Genomic DNA, 23797 nt, shown 5'->3' on the forward strand with positions numbered 1-23797 from the left:
GGGGGCAGTCTTGTAGGATAGATCCTTTAATCTGTGAGGTCTGTATTAACTCTGGATAGTTAGTACCAAAGTTGAATTGTTAAAAGCCCAGTTGGTGGCTGAAAGTTAGAACAGTGGTAAAGAAAACAACCACATATTTGGTGTCGAAAGTGTTGTGAGGAAAAGGCAATCCTATATTTGGGGTCAGAAGTGAGATTTGCTAAAGTGGTTCTGGCTCATGGAAACATGTGGTTTGGGAAGAAAAAGGATAAATGAGTGGAATTGGAGGGTGAGAAATCCTTGATTCCTGGGTTGCCACTTGTGGTGTGAAACTGCAGTTGTGCTGTGATCAATTACTAAAGATAAGAGTTACCCATTGTAGAGATGAATCCAATGCCTGGGAAGCTGATTCACTGGATGCATTAAGAAATACAAACTAACAAGAGAAAAGCAAAATATACAGTCTTGGTTTTCATTACCTGTTGCAGCTAAAATGAAATTAGAAGAGAGTTCTGAATTGGATTAATATTTACAGTCCATGGGGTTGCAAAGAATGGGGCAAGACTGACTGAATGACTAACACTCATTGAGATTCAAAATGGATGGCATAGAGACAAAGAAATAGAAAATATAAGGAACGGCTTCAGTGATAACGGAAAATTAGATGAGTAGAGGTAACAAATGTCCAGCTAAAATTCTTCAATGAAAGAATAGCAAGGAGTAAGGACTAGTATTTTTTTTAAATGTTGACACATTTTCAGAATATATGAATTTTTCAGAATATATGAATACATGATTCCTTAGATTATGGAGCGCGATGACTTCCAGGTGAGGACAGTGTTTACGTTGGTAGGAGGTAGGGAATGGTTTGGGATTTTTCAGAGGCCAGTAGAGAGGATACCTGGAGAGCTAGCAACATTTTTTTTTTTTTTTTTTTTTTACTTTATTTAACCTGTAACAATTAGTTTAGCTGAGCATTCGTTTTGTGTAAATTTAAATGTCTGTGATATTTCACAATAAAAATGATTTAAAGAATAAATGAGAAAAGATGAATAACTTGGCTGAGGGGACTTTCCGAGTGGTCCAGTGGTTAAAAAACTGCACTTCCAATGCAGAGGGCCCGGGTTCAGTCCCTTGTCCGGTAACTTAGATCCCACAGGCCAATGTGTCTTGGCCAAAAAGTAAATTAAAAAAAAAAAGAATAACAAATAACTTGGATGGGGCTCTATTTTAGGTGTGAAAAGCAGTGATTATCTCTGGACCACAAGATCATCAAGAAAAGCTCCTGCCTAAAAGGTATAAGGTGACTGAGCCAAGTATTAAAGCATAAGTAAATAGGACCTGAATGCCAAATATGTAAAACTGAAGGAAAAAAAGGATAATACTGCAAAATAGAAATTTCCAATTCTGTGCACAACCAACTTGTAGAGTTTAAAATTAAGAACTAGAGACATTGTTTTACATGATTGAGAGTTCAGTCTTTAGGGATTTTAATGCTCAGCTGCATGATTCATTAGATGGCAGTGCCTAATGATTAGCTCTAATATTACAGAGTGGCTAGATTAGACAACATAAGTAAGTGTTTCAGGAAAAACCAAATCTTAACATGAATATTTACCTCACTGCTCCTTTACCTGCCGAAATGAGCTCAGTTTATTTTGAAAGTATTATGGAGCTTTTTTTTTTTTTAATGTAGACTGAGGTAACAGGTGCTGTTAAGGCTGCCAAGATTGACATCAGAAAGGGATTACTCTGTTTATGAAGGAATAAACTTGGGGAGTGTATTTGGAGAGCTTAGAGTGGGAAAAGGGACTTGGAGGGAAGCTGCCATGTAAATTGTGCATGTGTACATTACCAGGTTTCTCTGAGCATGATGGATAAAATACCTCTGACATCTGCTTTCTGCCACGTATCTCATTCCAACCACACCACCTTGCCCCAACACACTGGTTTTTCTTAAGAGGCTAGAGTGAAAGCTTACATTACTTCCATTTATTTTTGAATTACTGACTGGTATTTCTTTAAATGAAACATTGTTTGTCTCCAGTCAGGTCCCATAAGAAAACACATTAAGCAGGATTCATTACACTTTCAGAGAGGTCCAGGAGAAATGCAATCATAGAAGGCAAGAGACAGTAGATGATGGAGACCAGAGGTGAGGAATGCTGTAACCTGCTACTGCAAAGGATAAGTGGGCTGCTTACTGAGAAGTGTTTACTTTCATTAGATAGAATAGTGCTGGAACACCACTCTTCCCATTGGGAAGACCAACAGTTTAATATTTTAAGAACAGAGACTTTAGCCCCGTATATGAGGAATTTCTTTACTTTGGGAATGATTATCTATTTCTACAAAGAATTCTTGTGGTACAAACATGAGATGATTTATCTTTATAACCAACCTGGCTGTAACACTTTCATGATGATATTGGAGATGTAGACTCTTTAATTCTATAATCTTTTCCATTTGATAAAGTGAGTTAGAAAGAAGAGGAAAATAGTTTAATCTTAGAAATTCTTGATCATGATAAAATTATAATATTTTGAAGAAGAAAGAATAAAATAAGGAATTTTAACTTTACAATTTAGATAGCATAAGACTGTATTATCCTTACTGGTAAATGATGACTGAACAAGAACAAGGTTATAAATTTCAGTGAAAAGCAATTTTTAAAGGTCTATTTTAAAACAATATATTATTCCTCTGAACATACATATTTACTCTTGGGAATTAAATTACATTGGAAAGACAAAATATGACTCTCTCCACCTAAGTGTTAAAGTAATTGATATCTGATCCAGAAAACTTTTCTATTAAACATTACTAAGCACAGATCCATTACTGAATATTTATTTATTTAGCAAATAAATCTTGATATTTTCATCAAGTGGAGACATGATATGCTTATTGTATTACTTTATTATTATTAAAATACAACCATGCAAGAATAAGAACTATAGAGAATTGCATTATTTCATTGGAATAAATGAATAAAAATCTCAAGCAAAATCTTTATAAATGAAAACATAATAATTCTAGGGTTAGTGAATTATTATTTGTTTTATATATGCTGACTACTCTGCATGAATCAAACTAGATTTTTCCTTAAATAAGAAAAATGGATAGCTATACTGCTAAAATTCAGTCATTTTTTTCCTCCATAAGTTGTAGTACAATATAGCTCTATTATAATATAGCTTTAAGATTTTGGTGGGTCTTACCACATTCCCCACATAGCAAAGAATGCACAGTGAATTCCTGAGGATATATAAACCTGGTTGTCCAATGAGGCAGATTTGAATTTTGACCCTCCCTTATCAGTCTTGTAGAAGTTATAAGGGCCCATGGCTGATTCATGTCAATGTATGGCAAAAACCACTACAATATTGTAAAGTAATTAGCCTCCAACTAATAAAAATAAATGAAAAAAACAAACAAAAAAAAGAAGTTATAAGGGCAATACAGTCTTAGTGCTGCCACTGAGGGAGGCTTCCCTGGTGGCTCAGTCAGTAAAGAATCCGCCTGCAATGTGGGAGACCTGGGTTCAATCTTTGGGTTAGGAAGATCCCCTGGAGAAGGACACGGCATCCTACTTGAGTATTCTTGCCTGGAGAATTCCAAGGACCGGGGAGCCTAGTGGGCTACAGTCCATGGGATTGCAAAGAGTCGGACATAACTGAGCGACTAAGCACAGCACTGAAGGTGAAGTGAGTTTTTCTCATGATAAATCACTAATTTAGTTGGCCTATTTAATAAGAAATTAAAACTATTTAGACCTCTATGAATTTCAAAATGAGTTTTTTTTTTTTTTTTTACAGTTTTTTTTCCCTTTGCAATTTATTTTTCATGTGAAAAATCTCTGGTAAGGGTGACTGTGAATTAGGGGTTAGCTAGAAAGAACACACTGCCTGGGGGATCTCTATCATGAATGCTCTTCTTGCTTATTACCATCACCTCTGCCAGCTATTACTGGGCTCACAGCATTGTCACATGATCAAAGAGTAATGAACTCAATACTGTGTATGCTTAATGAAGGTGACCTGGAGTTGGGCAGAGTTTCTGAGTTGGAGGCTTGTCTGCCAGCCTCCGCTGGGAGAGCTAAATGTATTAGTCTCCAAGTTTTAATGATAATACCTACTTCTCCTGTAGAACTTTTATAGGTAGACTTTTCATCCAAGATCTTCAAGGTACAGATTTTATGACCTTCATCTGCTGACTGTTGATTTAGATGACTTCTAAAACTCTTGTGGTCCCAGTTTTTCCTGCTACAATGCAAACTGCATAATTGTGTTCTATCTCCTGTGGGGCATCTGTGTCTCTCCTGAAATGTTCCCTTTCTTTGAGTGGGTACAAACACATATGTATGAGAACATCCACCTGTAGTTGTTCGAGGAACGATGAGTGAGTGGGAGGTGGAAGGGAATGTACACAAGCTGAGTGTTTCTGAGGATGAGTTTGACTGCACATGGAGGGATGTTTATCCTTTCTCCATTGAGTTCACATGAATTTATTGTGTACACTGTAGATGGAGTAGGAAACCACCTACTTGTTATGATGTAAGGTAGTCTGTTAGAGTTAAGTCACCTGGTTTAACAAAGAACCTCCAAATCTCAGTGATCTGAGACAAGATAATTTTTTTTTTTTTATTCGTGTAGGTATTCAGTGGGTTGCCTTCCATATGGTCATTCAGGGATCCAAGCTTCTTTTGCCTTGTAGCTTCTTTAGTTCTGGAGTTCCACCCATTCAGTTAGTGGCAAGGGAAAGAGAATTCTATATGGCAGAAGTTTATGGGTCAGGCCTGTGAGTGGCATATATTATTTCTATCCACATTCAAACACTGTCTGTTGTTGAGTCACCAACCTCACTGAACTGTAAAGAAAGCTGGAAATGTCTTCTAGTTATGCATATAGGGGGAAAAGAAAATAGTTTGGTAAACAACTAGATAGTCTTCACCACTTTCAGTGGCAAGGACTTCTATTCCCAAACTGCTCTTTCATCTGTTTTCTCCTTCACCATTCTTTTAATTAGAATCAGCCTTCCATTCCACAATTTGAGCTTAGGTTTTAATTAAAATATTCTTTAGAAGAGAGGAAAAATACAGTCCAATTTTCACCCTGAAGTATAAATGACTAGAGTCAGGTATATTGTAGTATTACCTAATATAGTGTCTGGAATATATGTACTTAATAAATGTTTGATGAATAAATATGTAGCTGAATATACCACTCATCTCCATTGTAGATCTTCTTCTTTTCCTGAGGAAAAGAATTGACTCCCTGGTCCTTGGAATTCTCCAGGCAAGAATACTCAAGTAGGATGCCGTGTCCTTCTCCAGGGGATCTTCCTAACCCAAAGATTGAACCCAGGTCTCCCACATTGCAGTCGGATTCTTTACTGACTGAGCCACCAGGGAAGCCTCCCTCAGTGGCAGCACTAAGACTGTATTGCCCTTATAACTTCTTTTTTTTGTTTGTTTTTTCATTTATTTTTATTAGTTGGAGGCTAATTACTTTACAATATTGTAGTGGTTTTTGCCATACATTGACATGAATCAGCCATGGGCCCTTATAACTTCTACAAGACTGATAAGGGAGGGTCAAAATTCAAATTGGCTCTTGTCTGGGCCAATTTGTGTGATAGGGTGGCTGGTGTACATATAAGAAGAATCTGCACCAGGAAGCGCTATGGGGACTCATATAGGTGCCCTTGGGTGACCTGATGTGTCACATAAGTGAGCCCATCAGGTCCTCCTCAGACCAACAGAGCTGTCTCAAGTTGCACTAGCCATGTAATCAGCAGCTGTGGCAGCCTGCACCAGACTTTGGAAGAGGACTCTTTCCTCACATGCCCTCAGGCTTCTGGGCTTCCCTGATGGCTCAGCAGGTACAGAATCCACCTGCAATACAGGAGACACACGTTATATCCCTGGGTTGGGAAGATCCTCTGAAGGAGGGCATGGCAACGCATTCCAGTATTTTAGCCTGAAGAATCTCATGGACAGAGGAGCCTGGCGGGCTACAGTCCAGTGGATCACAATGGCTTAGACTGAGCACAAGCTCAAGCAAGCACAAGCAAGAGTGTTGAAACCACAGTAGGAGGAGAAGAAAGTCCCATGGAAAGGGGGAATAAATGGAGAATTAGATCAGATAATTACTGAAGAGAATCTAAATTTTTAGAAATGATTGGATGGGATTGTGTCTCATGGGGTGGGAGAGAATACATTTTTGGCTCTGGGCAGATCAAAGGCAAACATACGTAGGTTAAAAAAAGTCTTACGTTTGTACATATTTGCTGTGTAATTGTCCAGTTACACTGCATGACTGTTGAAATAAGTAACTGAATACATTTTTGGCAACATAGAAGCTTCTTAAATTCTATCAAAGCAGATGAAAGGAGAATCCTGGGGCTTCCCCGGTGGATGGGTGGTAAAGAATCCACATGCCAATGCAGGAGACACAGGAGGTGAGGGTTCGACCCCTGGGTTGGCAAGATCTCCGGAGGAGGAGGAAATGACAGTCCACTTGACTATTCTGGAAAATTCCATGGACAGAGGAGCCTGGTAGGGTACAGTCCATAGTGTTGCAAAGAGTCAGTGTGACTGAGCATGTTCGCCACAACGAAACACTATTCTTCTAGGCCCCATCTTTCTTTGTATGACTCACTGTCTAGCTACTGCCTTTGGCTACTGATACCTGCCCACATCATCACTCGGGACCTCTTGTGAGAAATATACAGAAGCTAAAGACCACATGTGACCTCCTCTCTTCCTCACCTTGGAATTACTTGAGGGGAAAAAAAGAGATGCCACTAAGACTTGTGCATACGGTTAGTAATAGTGGTTTCACCATCATTCCAGCAAGAGCTTTGGAGACACGCTTTAATCAGTGCAACAGAGGCAAATGATGCATGTCATCAGTGTAACAGTCTGTTAACCCAAAGTACCCATCATACAGAGCAAAGAACCCAACCAGTCCTTAAAAAAAAAAAAAAAAAAAAGTGAAATTTAAAATTCAAGATCGCCTTCTCTGCCTCCCCTTCTCCTTCAGAGACTGCATCTTTTCTCTCTCTGTTCTCATACAGCACTGTCACAATCTGGCAATTAGTAATTATAAAATAATAGAAACAATCATCAGTAACTTATAATTATCTTCTCTTCCATAGTATAAGATTCTTTAGCATGAATCGCATTGCCGACAAATCATAATTCATCTTGATAACAAGTTTGATGGAGTTACATGAGACATGAATCTGGCTCATTAATGTTGTTATTGTTTTTAAATCCTCAGTGGCAACAGTGCTTCCTAAGTATTAATTAATCTTCATAACTTCTCTGTGAAGTAGGTTAAATATAACTAAATTTATTCTACCAGTAGAGAAATTGGCAAATTGGTGATCTCCTCAATGAATCTCTCTTCATTACCAATGGATCTGAGAGCAGATGTGGAAATAACTGAATCTTATCAATTTTCCATGATACAAGATTGACATAACTTGTCAATTGCTTGCTCTTGATTTCACTCTTTTCCTCCCCAAAACCCTCTGAAGATATCCATAACAAAATGATGTGATTTATAACAATTAGCAAAAATTGTGAGTTCTGAATTATTTTTATCTACTTTCTTAAAAATGCTCAAATTAAGTAAATTAGCATCAGTGGTCATTATAGCATGTGATTTCTTCTCTTTCTATGCCTTCAAATTTTCATTGTTCCTTAAGGTTTTACTTGTTATATCTTTAAAATACCTTTTTTTTTTTTTTTTTTTTTTTTTTGAAGAGCTTGAGGCATTGTGGAAGAAACAGATTCCATAGGACCCAAAGTTAATGCTTTCATCCCATCTTGGCTTCTATCAGATGGAAATAAGGTACCTCAATGCAACGACATGGATTCAAATCCAAGGCTCGCTGCCACTGATGTGGTGGTTTTCTGCATATCTTTGGAAAAACTATTTGTTTCTTCTGGTTACCATTTTCTCATTTCTATATGAGAATCATCTTAGTCACTTAAGTTATGAGAGTAACAAGAGATAATATATGTTGAGTAGCCGACACCTTAAAAGCGATCACTAATGGAGAATATTATTAATCATATAAATCAGCGATTTGGCTCCAAAACCCTAACAAAAGGAGTGCAGGGGGCTTAACAGGAAGATACAATATTAGGTGTATGTACTTAGAGATTATGCTTAACATGGTAGTCATTGTTGATGGGCTTTTAATTTTGGAAGTAACAAAATGGTCTTTAATATTGTTTTAAGTCAATGATTTAAAGACAGTAAAACGGCAATAACAAAAGCTTTTGACAACTCTTAGTATCTTAGATAACTAGATATTTCTATCTCCATTAGGGGTTGGTTCTTGATTTAACACAAGAAAATTCTTAATTTAGAATAACATTTGGAGCGTAGTAGAAAGTATTGAATGAATAAAAGCAATTGGCTTCCAGAGACAAAAACAGCAAAAAAGAACACCACCAGTGTTGTGTTCTTTGTATACACTTGACTATCCAGATTTCCTTTGGATACCAGTGGCTGAAGAACATTAAAAAAAATTTTAAAAAGGGGGCATTTGAGGTATGAGATAGATGGAGCAAAGAAAATAAAAGGGACTGGAGAAAAAATTTCATCTTCAGGAAAATATTAGAATCACCTAATCTACTGATGAAGGATATGAAAAAAGGTGACATCGTACACAAGTTACTCCTTCATTTTTTTTTAAATAGTCTTAGAGTTTCTAAGTGTTACCTCTCCTCTTAAAAAAAAGAAACATGACTGATGACACAAGGGATATTACACTAGACCTATAAGGCTAGCTCGACATAAAACCTAGAAATAACTTTCTATTTCAACTCAACAGATTAATAAAAAAAAATCCTTAGAACAAAATAACAAAAGTCAGAAACATCCCTGTATCTGTTTTTTATGGAAATAAAGAGTCACCTGATACTTTGAAGACACTGATTCTTACCTGTGTAGATATACTCCACGTATGCAGGATGAATTTTTGTGAAAACTTCTTTTACTTTTTCTATTTTATCAGCTCTGATTTTTGTTGCAAATGGTGTGTACATAACTGAGAAAGATTCCGCTCTGGTGATGGCTTCTTCAATCATGGCCTAAGAGGAAACAAATAACCTATTTGGCATCAATAACAATATATGACTTTTTAAGAATGTAAAAAAAATATAATTACCTTTATGGATGATTTAAAAATCTATATACTGTACTGCAGAGATAACATTTTGGTCTTGAATATTCATTAGAATGAACTTTTAATTAGTTCTGGAAATACTATTTCATATTAGGAAAACCAATTAAATGGAGAAAGTTTGTAAACAGACACCTCTAAACTGAGCTTGCTTTAAGATAAAAATAAAAATTCTATTTTCTGAGGTGTCATTTTTAACTAGGTCTGAAACATCAAATTCTTAAATCTAATATAATTATCTTATGAACAGACACTGATAAGCAATTTGTTCTTTAAAAAAGTAATTAAAAGATCTAGATTTAAGTATTGTCTATAAATAACCTGACAAGCTAGACAAACTATGTTTCTCTTCTTCCAATATCTGGCAAAGTCGTTTGGAGGTATTAAAAAAAAAAAACCTTTCTCAGTTCCCTCCTAGCAAAGCTTTCCTTCCCTGCAGATCACAATGGTCGAGCCATTTGAGATGAATTCAGCTATTTAAGAATCTCTTTAAATTTTCTTTGTTCATGTATGGTACCATTCTTGATAAAGCTTGTCATCACTCCGAGCTTCCTGTTTTAACAAGGTCCATTACTATTTGAAACAGACCAAAAGGGAAGTTATGTGAAGTTTTAAAAAGGAATTTATTCCTTTCCTACAACTTTTCCTTCTAACAAGCCTTGACAATTGAATAAAAAGTGGAATTGTCTGTAGTTATCTCATTTTTCTGAAAATAGCATAAAGAATATTATAAAAATCCATATATACTTATAGGAATAGCTTTTCCCCTGACAACTCAGAGTGTCAACAACCAATAATGAAAAATAATAGATTTGAAGTTTCCAACAAAGAAAATCATTTAACAAATAGCAACTTTATTATTATTATTGGCATGGTGTACTGTTAAACAAGTTTTAGGCTAATATTAAACTCAGTAAGGAGTTGATTTTAAACTGAGAGACTGAATTTAATTTGTTGATATCCTACTTTATTCCTCAGTGACTCCAAATGGCCCCTATGATCAGTTTTCTAACTTACAACTTAAATTTGTTGTGGGGCAAATTTCTGAATGGCTAAAGGAAAGAACTTGTCCACAACACTGTCCTTTCCAGGTTTGATGAACTGGAGGGGGGAACAAAGAATATGATTGTGATGCCAAATCCGGAGCTAGCACTTAGATGGAGGTAGCCATGGATTATGAAGCAGTGGATTCAGAGGGTGCAGCAGGTCTGGATGCTGAGGCCTGGATGCTACGATGGAAGGCTTACAAAGGGGAATGCAGGCAGCAGGTCTGAAATTCAGAGATGTGGATTAAGAACTCAAGCTGTTTAGGTACCAGGTTCTAGTCTTCCAACAAAAATAAATATCCTTTATATTGGGTAGGGGAATATTTTCTCCAGCTTCATGCTTTGTTGTTCATTGCTGGAACATGGAATATGCTGGAATATTTTTATTGGTTCAGCTAATTCTGGGATGGCCTGTCCAGACCAAGAATGTTAGTAGTTGTACCTGGATTCATGTGGAGTGAGATGCCGAAGAAGGAAGCTGTTCTAGACCTCAGTTCTAAGGTCTTGATCTGCCTTCACTGACTTTTGTAGGCTCCTACTTCCTGTATGAGTTTGCTAGGACCACCATAACAAAGTTTCACAGACTGGGTGGCTGAAACAACATAAATTAATTTTATCATAGTTCCAGTGGCTAAAAGTCTGAGATCTAGGTGTTTATTTCTTTTTAGACCTCTCTCTTTGCCTAGTAGATGGCCAGGTACTTTCTCCTGTGTTTTCACATGTTTTTCCCTCTGTGTGTGTCTGTATTCTAATCTCCTCTTATAAGAACACTGGTCATATGGATTATTGTTGCTCAGTCACCCAGTCATGTCTGACCCCATGGGCTGCAGCACACCAGGCCTCCCTGTCCCTCGCCACTTCCTGGAGTTTGCCCAAGTTCGTATCAATTGCATAGTGATGCCATCCAGCCATCTCATACTCTGACACCCTCTTCTTCTGCCCTCCATCTTTCCCAGCATCAGGGATTTTTCCAAAGAGTTGGCTGTTTGCATCAGATGTCCAAAATACTTGAACTTCAGCTTCAGGACTAGCCCTTCCAATGAGTATTCAGGCTTGATTTCCTTTAAGGTTGACTGGTTTGATCTCCTTGCTGTCCAGGGAACTCTCAGGAGTCTTCCCCAGCACCACAGTTCGAAGGCATCAGTTTTTGGCATTTAGCCTTCTTTATGAACCAACTCTCACATCTGTGCATGACTACTGGAAAAACCATAGCTTTGACTATATGGACCTTTGTTGGCAAAGTGATGTTTCTGCTTTTTAATATGCTGTCTAGGTTTATCATAGCTTTTCTTCCAAGGAACTAGCCTCTTTTAATTTCATGGCTGCAGTCACCTTCTGCAATGATTTAAGAGTCCAAGAAAATGAAGTCTGTCACTGTTTCCACTGTTTCCCTGTCTATTTGCCATGAAGTGATGGGACTGGATGCCATGATCTTAGATTTTTGAATGTTGAGGTTTAAGCCAGCCTTTTCACTCTCCTCTTTCATCAAGAGGCTTTTTAGTTCCTCTTCACTTTCTGCCATTAGAGTGGCATCATCTGCATATTTGAGGTTGTTGATGTTTCTCCCACCTATCTTGATTCCAGCTTACAACTCATCCAGCTGGGCATTTCTCATGATGTTAAACAAACAGGAGACGACAGACAGGCCTGTCATACTCCTTTCCCAATATTGAACCAGCCCAGTTCTAACTGTTGCTTTTTGACTAGCAAACAGATTTCTCAGGAGATAGGTATGATGGTCTGGTATTCCCATCTCTTTAAGAGCTTTCCACAGTTTGTTGTGATCCACACAGTCAAAGGCTTTATATTGGTTTAAATCCCATTTAAAGACCTCATTTTAACTTAATTACCTTTTTAAAGACCCTATTTGCAAATACCATCACCATCTACAGCCTGGGGTTAGGACTAGCATATGAATTTTGTAGGGGGCATGGTTCAGCCCATCACACTTCCTAACATCCAAGTAGCCTTTCTGGTGGTCTCTCTGAATATCTTGGTGAAGGATATGTTGCTTTAAATTCTGGGCCAAATAATTTTAGTGGAGGTATTTAATCCTCTACTTTGCTCCCAGAAAGGTATTAACAGTATCCCAGTAAGGCCAAGACAGAAGAAAACACTCTCTCCATCCCATTTCTCTTCCAGCTGCTGGCAGCTTAAGTGATGCTGGCAGAATAGCTTTGCTAAGCCATCGCCCAGCAGGACAGGAAGACTCGTGCCCAAGAGCCTACACCAGCTTTGTTTTTGCAAGTGGCAGAAGAGTGGTTTTCATATGACAGTTTGATCTGCTTGTTTAAGGCACTGTGCTCTTGGCTTAATGCTCAAGACATGGCATTCAGGCTTTGACAGTGTTCTCCACTCAGGGGGGTATATGCTGGAGTGTGGCCTCCCTCTCTCTTCACTCAGAGTCAATAGAATTGGGGTTCTTTTGTGGCTTCTGCTCCCCATCTTGAAGATGAGTAAATAAGTGAGTGAGTGAGCGGAGTGTGTAAGAATAAAATTGAACTTTCAATGGAGACACTTTCTCAGATGAAATTACTAGAGCCCCAAGAAGAAATATTGCAATGTAATTTTAAATATATATTTACATATAAAGTTTTAAACACATATATTTAAAATATAAGTGTGCACACACATATGTAACATTTCTGGTATAGTGTTGACTAATTTATTTGTGAAGTAGTCTAGAAAAATTTAGCTTTAAAATACTTATTATTACTATAATTATTATTATTTAAAATAGTAGAAATTTTTTATTGTTTTTGGTTGGGCACCTAAATATCAGGTTTTCGCTTTGTGATGGTAGTAATTTAATAATTTAGAATTGGACTTGTTTTTCATGAGCAATCTATGTCCATTTAAAAAAAAAATTATTTTATTGAAGTAGGTGACACTGGTGGTAAAGAATCTGCCTACAACGCAGGAGCTGTAGGAGATGTGAGTTTAATCCCTGGGTGCGGAAGATCCCCTGGAGAAGGAAATGGCAACCACTCCAGTATTCTTTCCTGGAAAATTCCATGGACAGAGAAGCCTGGCGGGCTATAGTCCATGGAGTCACAAAGAGTGAGCAATGGCTTAGTGACTAAGCACATAGTTGATTTACAATGTTGTATTTCTGCTGTACACTAAAATGATTCACTTATATATGTGAATATATATATATATATATATATATACATTTTTTTCCATTTTCTTCTCCACTGTGGTTTATCACAGGATATTGAGTATAGTTCCCTGTGTTATACAGTAGGACCTTGCTGTTTATCCATTCACTATTATAATAGTTCACATCTGCTGATCTCAAACTCCCAATCCATTCCGCCCCACACCTTCTGCCCGCAGCAATCACAGGTCTGTTCTCTATGTGAGTCTGTTTCTGTTTCACTTATTTATTTATTTTGGGCTGTGCTGTGTCTTTACTGCTACATGCAGACAGCTGTCTTCATTTTCTCTAGTTGAGGAGAGTAGAGGGTACCCTAGTTGCTGTGTGCAGGTTTCTCAGTGTGGTGGCTTCTCTTGTTGCAAAGCATGGGCTCCAGGGTTCGTGGGCTTCCATATTGTGGCGTGTGGGCTCAGTACTTCTGCCTCCTGGGCTCTGGAGCACAGGTTCAATAGTTTTGGCACATGGGCTCAGTTCCTCCATAGCTTGTGGGATCTTCCTGGATCGGGGATCGAACTCATGTCTCTGGCATTGACAGGTGAATTTTTCACCACTGAGCCACCAGGGAAGTCCTGTGTCATATTTTAGATTCCAGATATTAGTGATATCTTGTGGTATTTGGCTTTCTCTTTCTGACTTACTTAATATTATAATCTCTAGGTCCACTGATATTGCTGCAAATGGCATTATTTCATTATTTTTTACGGCCAAGTAGTATTCTGTTGTATATATGTACCACATCTTTATTCATTCATCTGTTGATGGGCATTTAGTTTGCTTCCATGTCCTGGCTGTTGTGAATAGTGCTACTGTGAGCATAGGGGTGGATGTATCTTTTGGAATTGCAGCTTTGTTTGGATATATGCCCAGGAGTGGGACTGCTAGATCATATGGCAACTTTATTTTTAGTTTTTTGAGGAACCTCCATACTTTTCTCCATAGTGGCTGCACCAATTTACATTTCCACTATTTCCAATGTAGAAGAGTTTTCTCGTCTCCATACCTTCATCAGTATTTATTGTTTGTAGATTTTAATGAATAATCTAATGTGGGCAAACTGAAGATTTCAAATGCAAAGATTTTTTAAAAACTGGGATATTTTATAATAATGATAGATATAAAAATGTAAATTTTAATTTACTTTTTACCACCAAAGATTTTCCTTGGTTTTGAAAATAAAGAGATGAGAAATTGAAGCTTGTAAAAAAAAAAAAAAGTGCACTGAAAATGAAGGCAGATTTCAGATGGTCGTTTTTAACTTGACAAAGATTTTCTGCAATTGTGTCATTCTTTCCCAATGTGTGAGGTTTTCTGATGTCAATAAATGTCGCAAGTGTGCAGAGAATGAGGAGCACAATCATTTTGCACAATCAGTTTGCATGACCTGCTGTTGTGTGCGTTGCTATTAATTTTGCTTTCTTTGCTGCTACACAAAAGAAGCTTTGAAATTAGGTGTTCACATTTGGGAGTCCTATAATAATTCTCTATTGTTATCCTCATGTTATCAGGTTTTAAAACTTATAGTTATACAAACCAAGAGTGTATGTGGGCAGCTCACTTCCTCTACAAACAGTAACATAATAATTTCTCCTTATACTTTAGCTAAGCAAAAAGAGCATTTGCTACTTCAGAAATCAACTTGCCCAGGATAATTGTAAACCAAGGAAGACCCGGAGAGATAGGGAAGAGAGGTACTTCATCAAGAATAAAGGAAAAGCAATCAAAGTAGTGGAAAAAGATGTCTAGCGAAAAAGAAAAGAAACAAAATTTATCTCCTTCTTCTAAATCCAAGTGGGTTGATTCTTCCTGGTAAATTTTTAAGGGACTTAAAGCGCCCAGAATAAATCTTGCAGTAACCATAAACCTCAGACATTTCCAGGCTGACGGGATTATAAAAATTTCCCCCCTTTTTGCTGGAGGATTTAGATTAATTGTAACCTTTTAACTACGTGTCCAATGATGGTGGTTCAGTGAGTAGAATTCCTGTCACTGCTAATTAGAAAATGTGATAAAGTTATTATAGATTATTATCAAATTATTCCTTTAATGTTCCCATTATCAGGGTTGACCATAATTGCAGTAAATTGCTTTACTTACAGGATTAAATCTGGAAGGAATCTTGGGAATTTTCCAGTTCAATTCACTGAATTGCAGATGGCTTAAGTGACTTGGAGAGGCATAAGTGACTTTTCTAAGGATTAACAGCTTTTTAATTTTATAGAATTTAGAATTAGGTTTTCAAATATTATACTTCACATTCTCTTTGGAAAATTATGTTATTCTCTCAGCTTTATCCTTGTGTTTCAGAACAGTCATAATAGATATAGCATCTTAAATTCTGAAGTATTTAATTTAGTTTTGCAGTATATGTGAGTGCTACAGAACTTTAGAACAAATATATAGATCTATCTATCTACCTACCTACTTACCTACCCATCTCCTGGACACCTTGTTAGGCATTTTCCCTTGTAGTTAGGTGTGGCCATGTGGCTGAGTGTGGGCCAGTGGAATGTAGGCGGGAATGATATTCTTTCCAAGTTTAGCCCATAAAACTTGCCTAGTATGATCTATTTTCTTTCCTTATCAGCTACCTAGAGAGGAAGACTCCCAGGATGTGGATGAAGGTGGAGCTACAGGATGGAAGGAGTATGGGTTCTCCTGTTGCTGGCTGGAGGACAATCAGCCAGGAACACCCACATTGGACTGTGCTGTAAGTGAGAAATCAACATTTATTAAGTTACTGGAATTTTGGAGGTTTTTAAAAAATAATTTAATATATATATTTATTTTATTTTTTGGCTGTGCTGGGTCTTCGTTGCTACCTGGGCTTCCCTCTAGTTGCAGCGAGCAGGGGACACTCTCTAGTTGCGATGTGTCGGCTTGTCATTGTGGCAGCTTCTCTTGTTGAGGAGCACAGGCTCCAGGGCGCGTGGGCTCAGTAGATGTGTCTCGCAGGCTCAATAGTTGTGGTGGATGGACTTAGTTGCTCCATGGCATATGGGATCTTCCCGGACCAGGGATTGAACCCATGCCTTCTGCTTTGGCAGGTGGATTCTTTACCGTGGATCCACCAGGGACGCCCTGGAGTTGTTTGTTGTAGTAGTTAGTCTACCTTAATACACAAACACTATTAAAGGAAAATTGGAATCTCTCTCATATCCATTTTTTCTACTAAGTCTTATGTGTTATAAAAAAAAGTAAAGGAAAAAGATAATTTAAGATGAAATAGCTTCTCATTTAGCAGTGTGATAAATGTTTTTATATATCTTATGCTTTAGTTTCCCTAAAGTCCATCTAAGTAAGTGAATTCATCTTAGTGGATGAATATTATGATTGTATTGTTTCATCTTCAGTTGATACTATTAGATTCAAAGGAACCAGTGCTATATTTGAAAGTTATAAATGATTGAGACGGGAATTTTTAGTCCTTAGTGGTTAATATGACTCTTTGTTATTATAATGATGAAATTTGGAATGATACCTAGGATTTTCTAGAAAACAGAAAAATAAAATTGTTGAGCAATATTTTTCAAACTTAATCCTTATTAAATACATATGAATTTAATTCAAAAGACTTCAACTTTCTTGAAATTTAGATTTGATCTAGAGAGTAGATTTTCTTACAGAGAAGAATATCTTGCCTTGAGACTTACCTATAAACTACTTCATAGTATCATTTAGAAACTAGCCAGGATTGAAATTTTTATGATAATTTTATTAATATAATGATATGTCAGAATAAAATATATAAGTTTGCCCTGCCCTGAAAATCAACATTTTAATGAAGAAATATTGCCTTGGATTTATGAGAGTTCTTTTATTAAGCAACCTTCACTGTAAGTTGTGTATTTTTCTAGCATAAAGGAATATTTGGCAGCTTTTCCATTACATTTATTAGCTCAGTGATATGAACGTTGTAAATATCTTCATGCAATTTAAATATAAGTATTTACATTTTTATTTGTGTTTTCTGGAAATTACCAAATATTGTATGAACAGGTTATTTGTAGCAAGGAAAGCACATTTTTATATAGCAGTTTTGAATTCTCTACTTTGCAACCTGTCTTGTTTAAAACAGTCACAAGAACTACCATTTTAAATTCTGAAATATTTACTTAGTTTTGCAGTGTATGTGAGTGCTATAGGATTTTAGAACATATAACTATATATGTACATGTATCCACATATTGTGTGTGTAAATGTATTCCACTATTCATTGTCCAGTCTGGTTAGGGTTAAGGTTTTGATTATATATATGCCTCCATTAGCTGAATAACTTCAGCACTTAGTGGCCAAAATTTACCCTGTATTTGTTTTTAATCATTTATATTTCATAGTAAAATTTTATTTCCATGCCTCTTCAGCATGAAACAAAAGAGAAGGAAGGGATGTAAGATATTATTTTAAGATCATTTAACTTTATAACCAAGGAAACTGAGGCTCTTGTTAGTTCTGGTGACTCAACTTGCAGTCACAAAATTAGAGATGGAAGTAAGACAAGAACACACATCTCTGGAACCAGTGCTTTCTCTTACACTGAGAGAAGTTTTATCTTTGTAAGTAGATTATTTCCTAGAATTATAAGATCAAGTATTGCTTTCATTTCCTTTTTTCATGACTGTTTTTTTCCTGTCATCAAAGACAAGGATAATTTGACTTTGATGCTGACAAAGAAATAAATGGACCACATTAAGACTAAACCAGGTCAAGTTCCTCTTCACAACAATAATCCTAACATAAAGTATTCATCCTTCACTCCTACTGACCACAGTGAGAGTGTTTTGTCTACAGGCTGCTGATTAGATTTAGGATACGCTATCAATTAGCATGCCTTTCTCAAAGAGAAACATTTACAGAAATTAAATGAAAGGCTTCTTAATGGGGAAGTCAATAATGTGCTTGGGTTGGTCTAACTTATTTAATGGCAAAGCACATATAATTTGTAAATAGAATATAAAGTATGTTCTTGTACTAAAGACCCTGAATAATTTCCTGCTTGCACATTAGAGAAACACCACCAGCTGATAGAAACTCAGAGCTACAAGTGTGGGTTTCAGCAGCCTCCAGACTGTTTGGGATGCCACAGAGCTTTTATTCTTGATGACGTAAAATGAATCACCAAAAGGTATCACATGAATACATAACTGTATTACAGATCATTATTTCATTACTGGGTATCACTAATGAGCTTTAGCTCCTGTGTTCAGTGGTAGCTGCCAGCATGGTTTGGAACCCTTTTTTGTTGTTGTGTGTTTCATCTTTATGCTTTGTTTAGTTGTACGAAAGTAGGTGTTCCTTTCCCTAACCTGTGTATGTTGTTTTTTGATTATATTTCTTGACTGGTGTTTCACAGCTGATTAATGGTGACATGGGGACAAGAACTTGGTAACGAGGTTTCCAGGCTTGTACTGCTTTTTACCAATATATATAAATATATATAAGTATACATATATAAATATATATATATTTTCTTTTTATCTCTTGGGCCACTATAAAAGATAACTTTGAGTGGAAAAGTCAAGGACGCCCTTGAAAAAAAGGTATATTGTAGAAGTTGAAAGAATCCAAGGATGTTTAACTTGGGGACAAGACATCGGTTATATGAACTGACTCTGCCACCAGAGTGCAACCTGATCTTGGACTCTGCCTATGTAGATTTCTGTTTAATTCGCTGATAAATATGGAAAACTCATTTTTATTATTTGAATATGTTCACTGTACCTTGGCTGAGTGCTGTAGATAAATTATTCTGTTTATTTGTTGGGTCAGCACTGGAAAATAAGCATTATCATCCCACTTTAAAGAGGAGAAAACCGCACTCTTTACCTGTTATAACATGCAGTAGTTCACACTGCTACTTTGTGACAGAGTTGGGATTCAAGCCAGTTGTGTATCAGTCAGAGCCTTGTGTTCTGAGCCATTTTATGCCATGTGGGTTCATCAGTGAAGTGTGTAGCCCCATTTGGCATTAAGATAGGATTATAAATATGAGAACCCTTAGTAGAAGGGAAAAACATTTTAGCAGAGCCTTCCAATGAAAGAACTACTTGTCTTGGGAGCTAATAACTCCATGGCCCTGGAAGACTTAGGAGGGATTTTGATGTTGGAATCCAGTAATAGGGATCACAATGCCAAGTAGAGATGTGTCTTTATTGTGCTGGAGTCTAGTACTCAAAGTAGTAGACTTTGGGTGGATTCCTCATCCTGGTAATTTCTTTCCTCCCTCAAGTTTCACCCTTGCCTGGGTACCATACATCTATTCTTTTTCATTCTTATATCTTTCATTTGCCTTTCATTAATCTTTTCTGGCCTGTAGCTCCTCAAGAGGGCCTTATAGTTTAGAAGACAACAGGTTGCAGGAAGATGATTAATTTGGGGAAAGTATCCTTCTATATGGGCTTCCCAGGTCGCTCAGATGGTAAAGAATCTGCCTGCAATACAGGAGACCCAGTTTTGATCCCCGGGTCTGGCAGATCCCCTCGAGAAGGATATGACTGCCCAATCCAGTATTCTTGCCTGGAGAATCCCATGGACAGAGGAGCCTGGCGGGTTATAGTCCATGGAGTCCTCCTATATATGATTTCTCATCATCAGGAAATCTCAGGAGGGGGATAATTACATCTGAGAAATGCAACAGACTTGTTCCAGTGTATGAAGTACACATACATAGACACTTCAGAGAATATGTGTATACACACACACACTCTGTGGCAACAGTAACAAAATTCAACTTCCAGTGATGTGAAAAGAAATGCAATGCTATCTTCAAGAGAACTGCCCCTGTATTCCAGGTTACCTGTGTCCAGATTCGATGCATGAGACAGGGTGCTCAGGGCTGGCGCACTGGGATGACCCAGGGGATGGGATGGGGAGGGAGGTGGGAGGGGGTTCAGGATGGGGACACATGTACACCCGTGGCTGATTCATGTCAATGTATGGCAAAACCACTACAATATTATAAAGTAATTAGCCTCCAATTAAAATAAATAAATTTTTAAAAAAGTTTTCTCTCTGCTTTGTGTCATATGTTAATCTTAAAGCAGGCCAACCTCTACCTAATGAAAGATAAATGAAATGAAGACTTGCCATGTTAGTTATGATGTTTTCCATCCCTTCAGGGTTGGGCTTGAAATAGTTCTCCCAAGGTCTTCTGGAGGTTTTTGTCTCTCATAGGCTGTTGACTCCTAGTTTAGACTGTGCTGTATAAAATAGCACCTGTGCTTTCTTGTATAAAAATAGATTAGTTTAACAGTTACTTTGTGATCCTGAGAAAAAGTATATCATGCCACACGTTAAAGGTTGACATTTGAAATGCCAAGGCCTCATTATTTGGAAGAGCGGAAATTATGAAAAAGAAAATAATTCCACTAGGAACTGTGGCCCAGGTAGAACAGGCAATCTTCACAAATTAGTGACGAAAGTACAATCATATAAATTCAAGAAAAGAGGAGAATCTATTCTTAATTGCTGTGCAATACCATCAAAAGGATGGCTGAATATAAATAAAAACATTAAAAGCTTTGCATTTTACAGATTATCTTATACCTGGGTGGACATAGCTTAAAAAATTTCATGATTTCATGGAATAGTTATTCCACATTGCCAACTGCTAAAATAAAACAGTGACCTCAATTTCTCTGCAAGCTTATAAATCAATAACCCATAAAATCTATGGGAAATATAAAAAATAACCATAAACTCCTCTAAAACTGGTTTTGCTCATAGCAATTTTTGATCTTCAGATGCAAACAAAAACAAAGAAGGAATCCACATGTTCACAAATTTGAACTGGAAGGCAAAGCCTCTATGTAAATAAAATAACCTCATGGCAACCTAGCAGGATAGCCACAGGATTTTTGGGAATCAAATAGTTATACCTAAATTTGTTCAAGTGAGAGAAGGCTCAGATTGCCTTATATCTCTGAAACTCACATCATTCTCAAATGATGGAAAATGAAAGGAAATTTAGAGGTTACTTTTTTTCTCCCCTAAGAACTGTCGGAAACCCAAAAAGCTTTTTAGGAGAGAAAAAAGAAAAGGAAAAGCTGACTCTATTTAATCACCTATGGATATTACTGCAAAATCAAACCAGCACCATAATATATATATATATTATATATATATAGTATATATATATATTATATATATGTAGTATATATATATATTTCTGAAGAAGAATGCCAAATAAATATTTCTCAGGAGTGGCTGAGGATTATTTTCTTGTTTGATATGATGCCACTCGTTTTCATTTTATTTTTAGTTGGAGGATAATTACTTTACAATATGTGTTTGTTTCTGCTATACATCAACGCGAATCAGTCATAGGTATATATATGTCTCCTCCCTCTTGAATCTCCCTCCCATCTCCCACCCCTTCCAACCACCCTTCTAGGTTTTCACAGAGCACAAGGTTTGGATTCCTTGCATTATATCACCTGAACATGCTCGATCTCCTCTGCCACTCTTTTCTATGAAGGGTGAAATATCAACTTGCAGATAGATAGGGCTGATGTACAAGTGTGCAGCCCTCTGGAGGCCACTTTCTGAGGCTCTGTCCACCCATTCTTGCATGATCTGGATGCCGGAAATTGTTTTGGCAGGAGACAAAGCTGTTTATTTCTCAGAACTAGAATTTCAAAGGCAGGAAAACTACTAAAAGGTGACACTCTGAGTAGATTTCACACTGAGGTGAAGTAATTGAGTGTTTGACTCATTTTTTCAAAGAAAGCTTTGACTTTTGACATGTATATGTGTGATAGAGGAGGGGGGATGGTGTGGGGGAGAAAGGAAGGATGGGGCAGGTGAAAAACAACCTCACCTACTTGGCAATCTGGTCAAATCAATGCCATCATATATATATATGATAATGATATACATATATGATATATATATATGATATGTATATATATATATACACACATACACATACACACACACACATATACAGTACCAATGTGTACTATATATATGTATAGATATGTACTATATATATGTGTGTATATATAAATATATATATATATATAGTTCTGATATGTGTGCATGAATTTAATATATATATGGTTCAGGTTCCTTCCTCCCTCCTTCTCTCTCTTCCTTCTTCCTTTCTTTCTTCCTTCTTAGTCCCTGGGATACTCACAGAACATCAATAGAAAAACTACACAGAACTATATAAACAGAAGATAATGTCACGGTCACTATCTCCTTCACGAGAACACTCAACCTTGGATCAAATACATGCCTAAATCACATCTTTCATTTACAAGCGAACCTCTTCTACTGGCATACTACCTCAAATAGCATCAAAGCAAAATGAAACACAGGCAGCATTTAACAACGCTGGTAACCATAGAAACATATCATTAAAGAATATATAAACAGAAATGAATAATTAGATGAGAAATTCATTTCTACATTTATCTTTTTTCCAAGACCCAGGAAAAGAAGCTCTCTTTTACCTCTCATCTCAATTTGGACATTTCCTCTTTAGCCTGTCTTCTAACTGAAAAATATAAGAATTCATAAAATGAGAATTGTCATATTGCCCAGCTTAATGGACAGATCTCTTTGTAGGCAAGTGACTGAAAAATATTGCAGTCCCATTGTGGCCTCGATGTAGCACCAAGTACAGGAAAGGATCCTGAGGAAGCCACAGAGTCTGCTTTGGGATAGGAGGGCAGGAAAACCTGACTTACATTGTGAGTAAGGGGCAAGAAGGGGAGAGCAGTTGTTGATCTTTAAAAATGTGAAGCGCAGTTTGCCTCACTTACGGGAGGCTTCTCTTATATATAGTGGAAAGACTGAAGGGGCCAGAAATCTGGGGCTTATGGGTTATATCAGTTGCATTGTCAGAGAGGCAGCATCACTTGTGCAGGTCATCTGTCACTCGACCTTTGCACCTACGGAAGCCCTACATAAACTTTATCGTCGATTAAGTTGGCCATTAACTTTAAAAACTACTAAGGGTCTTGGAGACCATCTAGCCCACAGTTGTGCAGTAGAATCACCTAATAGGGGGACAGTAGGAAAATATGATTTTCAGGATCTCACCCAACTCTGGGGAATCCAATACTTCTAATGTTTCCCCAGGTGCCTCTAATGCAGTGGTCACTAGACCAGTGTTAGGTCAATGTCTAGCCATTGATCTAACCCAACTTCCTCATCATATAGTAGTAGAAACCAACAGTCTAGAGTGCTATGGTAGACAGAGTTGCTGGTCTTGATTTTCCCCCCTCCCTATAGCAATATCATGGGGCTTCCCTGATCCCATGGACAGGCTCCCATCCCAGGAGCCTGACGGGCTATAGTTCATGTGGTCGCAGAGAGTCAGACACAACCAAGCATAGCACAGCTATAGCAATAGCATATCAACAGGGTTGTGATGACTTTTCAGTAAGCAGAAGAATCTAACTCC

General features: G+C 37.2%; 1 protein-coding gene across 1 annotated transcript in view; it reads right to left on the minus strand.

Moving 5' to 3' along the window:
- The window catches only part of SPATA16 (spermatogenesis associated 16), a 219906-nt gene that overhangs the window by 53778 nt on the left and 142331 nt on the right, over positions 1-23797 (minus strand). The window contains 1 exon segment of the mRNA XM_061168018.1: positions 8944-9091. Coding sequence (XP_061024001.1) covers positions 8944-9091 — 148 coding nt within the window.

The sequence above is a fragment of the Dama dama genome, chromosome 19 (assembly GCF_033118175.1).
Source record: "Dama dama isolate Ldn47 chromosome 19, ASM3311817v1, whole genome shotgun sequence".
Classification (NCBI taxonomy): domain Eukaryota; kingdom Metazoa; phylum Chordata; class Mammalia; order Artiodactyla; family Cervidae; genus Dama; species Dama dama.